At 42.1% G+C, this 6,195-nt stretch overlaps 1 protein-coding gene across 2 annotated transcripts; it reads right to left on the bottom strand.

The window, feature by feature from the left end:
- Positions 1 to 256: 256 nt before the first annotated feature.
- Positions 257 to 2,149, bottom strand: LOC134203201 (peptidyl-prolyl cis-trans isomerase Fkbp12-like). Of its 2 annotated transcripts, XM_062678086.1 has the most exons (4): positions 2,008 to 2,149; positions 1,842 to 1,910; positions 1,583 to 1,743; positions 257 to 1,338 (listed from the first exon to the last, which is right to left on the bottom strand). In XM_062678086.1, the coding sequence occupies exons 2-4, from the start codon at positions 1,876 to 1,878 to the stop codon at positions 1,210 to 1,212; spliced, it is 327 nt and encodes a 108-aa protein (XP_062534070.1). In that variant the 5' UTR covers positions 1,879 to 1,910; positions 2,008 to 2,149; the 3' UTR covers positions 257 to 1,209. The 2 variants fall into 2 exon arrangements, with proteins under 2 accessions (XP_062534070.1, XP_062534069.1); XM_062678085.1 differs by lacking the exon at positions 2,008 to 2,149 and having other exon boundaries at positions 1,842 to 2,001.
- Between the last annotated feature and the right edge of the window lie 4,046 nt (positions 2,150 to 6,195).

The raw sequence follows: 6,195 nt of genomic DNA, 5'->3' as shown, positions 1-6,195 counted from the left end.
TTCAAAGTTTTTTTTCGCGACTGAGAAATCGCTGAATTTATCATTGCATCGACTTAGCCGGGGCCAAGGCCACATAATAATCCCGTTTGACAACAATTCTACTAAGTAATTCGTCAAATGTGGAACGCAGGTGCATTTCTCATGGGAGTCCAACATATGACAAGAATTTTAACATTTGACGATTTCCCTAGTGCATACTCGTTTCAAAACCATCATCAAACTGACGTGATTTTTCGGATCATCTACAAGTGCAACATTTGTTCATCTCAATGTATTTATTTGTGGTATCAGATAGTATGAATGTTGACTCCATTATTTTTTGTTCAATCTGCTATCAATCATAAATGTCCTGAACCTTGGATTAGAATCCGGTGAGGAGAAACATGCCAAGGGATCACGTTTAAATGGCGTTGCTAAAATTTATTCGAATGCTATCGATATTTTTGGAATATATGTACTTTTTAGTGTTTTTAAATACGAGTTGATTAAATGCTGATGCATGATAGCACAGAGTTTAAATTTGTGATTCACCATTAAACTTTTAGATGTATAATATTTTAATAATTTTCCTTATGCGACATTATATCCGAATTGCTACCGGAGCAAAAACTGTATTTTATCGTGTTCAATAACTACTAACTCCGTGAAGGTTTGTGTTGGTTTTAAAAGTGTTTTGGTTTTGCTAAAGTTAATATTTATCTCCCGAATCTATGTGATGAGCAAAAAAGATTATTTAGGACATCATCAATCCTGTTTTAGTGCAATGTTTAGCTACGATTGTAGATGGAATTTCCAGATAGGAATAACTGCTCCCAAGAGGCAGCCCGAATAAAATGGAAGTAGATCGCTACACATAAATGCATTGTTTGCTTATTTGTTTAGCTAGTTGAATGTCGTTTGAAAACCTGTTGTGAGAGAGCGTGTAACTCAATGAACGATTACCGCGTCAAAACGACTTGATTATCGATCGTTGAATACAGCGATTGTAGGTTGGTTGATGCTTGACGCATAAATAACATTTAAAGAACTGATGATTACCATGCTTCCTTATCAGACCTGGATTCTAGGATTGCTTCATTATTTCCTGTTTGTGTTGATGGTTTTTACTTTTCGCCTTTCGTGGTATGTTGGTTGGCGTTTCCTTCCGGTTTCTTGATTCATTGCTGTATTTGCTATTGTTTTAGATCAAATGATATCTCATATGCACATTTACTCAACCCTCAACAGTTCAACGTCGAAGGTAAGGGTGGCATTTGGTGGAATGACTCCTGGATGGCCACGGCTGCCGTAGGCATAATCCGGAGAGCAAACCAATTTGGCACGTTGTCCAACGGACATCTGGAAAGAAATAATAAATTTAGTTATGGGGTTTGCATTTCTTACAAAAAAAATTAGGCGATAATAAAAAATTGGTAATTAAAATTGCAATTTATTTTCCCATTCTACCCCACATTCTCCTATTCATTTATAATAACCCCTCGTTGAAAAAAAAATTGAAAGGTGAATGGACCGAAGAAGTCTCGTTCAAGAATTCGAATTTAGATTCAATCGACATCACGACATCGACTAGGGGAACACTCACCTGGGCAACACCCTCATCCCATCCGCGGATGACCTCGCCGCGACCAACAGTAAACCGGAACGGTTTGCCACGGGTGCGGGAGGAATCGAACACTTTTCCATCGGCCAACGTTCCGGTGTAGTGCACTACGGCAACCTGTCCGGTCTTTGGGTACGTAGCCTCTGCGGGATAACACAAAAAAAACAGTATTGAATGAATTTCTTGCGGCAGGAACACGCCATTGAAGGTTTGCTAATGCTTGCGGAAAAAATGAACTTACCATCTCCGGCAGCTAGCGTAACTACTTGCACACCCATTTCTGATTTTATTGCTTCGACTGTTGATGTAGCTGAAAGATTCACAAAATACAGTCCCGAAATAAGTCCTTTTTCTACGGAAAAACACAAAAAATTGTCACGCTTTAAAAGGCAAAACCGAATACTCACTTGCAGGAAGAAAAGTAAAATGCCGGATGATATCCCCTGCAAGAAGACAAGACACTGGGTCGTATGAATAAAAAGTAGCAAAACTCAACGCTTGTAGTATCTACTCAAAAATAAAGTCCACAGAGAAAACTACATGTTTGATATGAATAAAAACATTTTCGAACTTATGGCATATGCTACATTCGAACTTAGCCTTTACTACAGTTTACTACCATTTACTACACGGAGAAACGTCAAAACAAAATAGACCCCATGATGACGATGATGATTTCATCATTTTTTTGCAGCTAATCAACAAAAGGCATGTCTGTTTTGTTTGTTTTCCCTAAATTGGACTTCTATTTTCAAGAACAAAGCCGATTCGCTTCGATTCTGATGAATAATCTGCATTTGAAACATGAGTAGCAACGTCTTGAGCAGACTACAAGAAATCAGTAGTAAACTCTTGTTTTATTCATACCGAATCAGTTGTTTGTAGTATGTTCGAAATATGTAGTGTAGTAAACTCTCTTTTATTCATACGAACATGTTCCACAAGTGACGTTTACTACTGAAAATGTAGTGAAGTTGAGCTTACTACTTTTTATTCATACGACCCACTCTTTTCACCAGAAGGAGCTGGAGATCAGGTCTGGCGCTGGGGATATTTTGTCTCTCTCCACCCTCTGTTGAATATACACAACAGTGCGATTGACGTCATATCAGAACTTCCCTTTGAAGCAGGAAGTAAAACAAGGCCAACAAGCTTCCGTCGTCAGACCTTCGCTCATGATGGTCATTGCGTCTCACTCAGTTTCGATGAATGATGAGAAAGTGCTGCCAGCAAAAGCTATGGAAAGCCTTTTCGTTGATTCGAAGTTCTACACACTCAGTTGGAACAGCGCAATTCTAACCCGATTATACACAAATGTTACACTGTTCGGAAAAAGAACCTAATTTCAGGAACAATTATTTCAAGATGAATACACAGCTAGGTGCGAGGCTAGGTGTTTCAATGTGCTCAATTTATCAGGGGGGTAATATGCGGTGCATCGCGCCTCCTCTGCATGTAGTATGAAGCAAATGTAAATAAACAATCCCACATTTTTTTCGTTAGTCAGCAGTAGTGTAGGTTAACCAATATCCTACAAGATTCCAGTTCGAAAAATGTTACACTTGCCAAGCGGGGTGGCCCATGGTGGCCCACCTTCCCCAAGCGGCGAGGCCCGGATAATACATCTTAGGTAGGCTTGATTTGTTCGTGGATGACAGGCTTACTCCCCCCCTGCAATTTATGGACGAGAAGAAGGCGGGGGTGAAAAATTCATTTTCGGTGCAAAACATAAACAAACCGGCTGGCTCTCCCATACTAAAATCCAAGATGGCTGAATCGTGAATTTGGCAGATTGGAACACCTAGTGGTGTACACGTAAAAAATAACCTTATATGTTTTGGCAAAAAACCATTCGAAAATACATATACACTTCATTATGCCACCTAATGAATGATCCCATATCAAAAAGCTAATAATATTCATAAGTTATTGAAAAGTATAAGTTTCCGAATGTATGTGACTAATGCGATGTATAAGTTTTTTTCTTATACATGTCATTAAGCGCCTGCTTTGGCAAAAAAGTATTAGAAATATTAATAATAAACAACATTAAATTTTTTTACGTGTATTCATCTTGAATTATTTTCTTGCAAAATGGTGGGTTCACTCTTAACTCATTTCACCGTATTCGGTAAATTTTACCGAAATCTCAACAGCAGAACTGTTCAGTAATTTATTTTACAGATTTTTTGTAATTTTTTCCATTGCTCAACTGTCAAAATCACCGAAAAAATCAGTTTCCGAAAATTATTTTCCGAACAGTTCTGCTGTTGAGATTTCGGTAAAATTTTACCGAATTCGGCGATTTATTTTAAGTGTGTTGACATCAAGGAAGGAGCGCCCAACAGAGCTCTGGTCCCCACAAGTCCCTATCCCACGCTTCCACGGGTCGTCCGATGATAAAAGACCGCCAGCTAGGGGTTGTGTACTTAGCTGGTAGTGCAGCCTGGGCACTGTTGTCCTTCTGACATCAGCTAGAGTGAGAAGGTACGCCTCGAGCGTCTGTTCACCAGGAGGTGCGGCTCAAACAGCGTCTGCCTGGTACCCAGCGGCTGATTAACGAAATGCTGTATCGCGTCAGCTATATCTAAGGTGGCAGCCCCATCATCGCGATGTAGGTAACGCGACCCCGGTAAGGTAGCTTACTGAAGCCTCTCAAATACCAGGAAAAATGGAGATAGAAGAAAAAGAGAACGTTATTTTTGGCAACCGACCCGGCAACGAAATAAGGACTATGATTGGAAACTCGGTACCTGGAATGTCAGGACCCTAAATGAACCTGGACGAGTGAACCTTCTGGCACGTGAACTGCAGAAGGTTGGAGTGAACGTGGCTGGTATTCAAGAAGTCCGATGGCCTAGATCCGGAGAACGTGAATTCCGGAGCCGTGGACCCCATGACCAACACTGCATTCAAGTATAACATCTATCACAGCGGCAGTGGAAAAGCAGAGCATGGAGTTGGTTTTCGTAGTGATGGGCAAGCAGATGAAGCGAGTGATGCGGTGGAAACCCATTAGCGAACGAATCTGTGTGATGAGGATACGGGGCAAATTCTTCAATTACAGCCTAATCAACGTTTACGCACCGACAAACGATAAATCCGACGACGTGAAGGACGCGTTTTCGAATGTCTTGATAAAGCCTATGGAGAGTGCCTATGGAGCATGACGTGAAAATTGTTATCGGAGACGCTAACGCTCAGATCGGTAGAGGACTTTTTCCGTCCTAATCGGTAGGGAGAGCCTTCACCCGCTACCAATGACAACGGCCTACGGCTAGTAAATTTTGCTACTGCCAGAGGGATGGCTATCAGTAGCACCTCACTTTGCACGAAAGAACATCCGAAAGCACACCTGGAGACACCCAAATGGTGAAACTTGCAACCAGATAGACCATGTTCTGGTGGATGGGTGCCATTTCGGATGTTATCGATGTGCGGACACCATAGGTCCGAACATTGACTCTGATCACTACCTCGTTGTCAGTAAAATCTCGATCACGGTTGTCAACTGTATCGAACGAAAGATCACAGCGAACGATGCGTTACAATATCCAGCGATTGTCGGCGGAAGGAGTATCGGCTGAGTACCGCCAGAAGCTCGACGAACGGATAAGTGCAATCAACGTTAGCGACAACATCAACTATCTATGGAAGTCGATCCATGGAGCGGTGAGCACAACAGCACGAGAAGTGGTAGGCACTGCACAGAGACGACCCAGGACGGGTTGGTTCGATGTGGAGTGTCAGAGAGTGACAGACGAGAAGAACGTTGCCAGAAGCCCGATGTTGGTGTCGGGTACCCGATCGAATAGAGATCGGTACAAGGAAGAAAGAGCAGCCGAAAAACGAACCCACGTCAGGAAGAAAAAGAGTACGATGAACAAGTTTTTAGTGAGGCGCAGGAAAAAATGGAGCAGAACAATATGCGGAGGTTTTATGAGTCTGTCAATGGCGTGCGGAGAAAGACAGCGCCATCTCCCGTCATGTGCAACGACCAACAAGGGAATTTGCTGACAGATAAAACTGAAGTGGCTGCCAGGTGGAAGCAACACTTCGAGACTTTGTTGAATGGAGGAAGTGACGGTGCATCAGTGAACAGAATAAATATTAGCGGACGATGGACAAGCTGTGGAGTCACCTACACTAGATGAGGTTAAAAAGCTGTTAAAGAGCTGAAAACAATAAGGCTGCGGGGAAGGATCAGCTCCGGCTGAACTTCTCAAACATGGCAGTGAGCAGCTTTATGAAGTTCTGTACCATATTATGTCAAAAATATGGGAAGACGAGGAAATGCCTGCTAGCTGGTTGGACGGCCTCATTTGCCCTCTATTTAAGAAAGGGCACAGACTGGAGTGTGCCAATTACCGAGGAATAACCCTCCTTAATTCGGCGTACAAAATTATGTCCCGTATTCTGTTCAACAGATTGAGACCGCTTGAAGAGTCCTTCGTCGGCGAATACCAAGCAGGTTTTCGTGAGGGCCGATCAACGACGGATCAAATGTTTACCCTGAGACAAATCCTTGATAAATTCTGGGAGTACAACTTGCAGACACATCATCTGTTTATTGATTTCAAGGCGGCGTACGATTC

Source organism: Armigeres subalbatus, unplaced genomic scaffold, assembly GCF_024139115.2.
Source record: "Armigeres subalbatus isolate Guangzhou_Male unplaced genomic scaffold, GZ_Asu_2 Contig1657, whole genome shotgun sequence".
In the NCBI taxonomy this organism is placed as follows: Eukaryota; Metazoa; Arthropoda; class Insecta; order Diptera; family Culicidae; genus Armigeres; species Armigeres subalbatus.
Note: the sequence above shows the minus strand (reverse complement) of the source record. Positions and strands in the feature narration are given on the sequence as shown.

Bases quoted from the DNA above. Each gene is read 5' to 3' on its own strand.
- LOC134203201 (XM_062678086.1), bottom strand. From the start codon at position 1,878: ATGGGTGTGCAAGTAGTTACGCTAGCTGCCGGAGATG. The intron at 1,744-1,841 runs GTAAGTTCATTT...GTTATCCCGCAG, and splicing joins TACGCTAGCTGCCGGAGATG to AGGCTACGTACCCAAAGACC. The intron at 1,339-1,582 runs GTGAGTGTTCCC...ATTTCTTTCCAG, and splicing joins GGGATGAGGGTGTTGCCCAG to ATGTCCGTTGGACAACGTGC.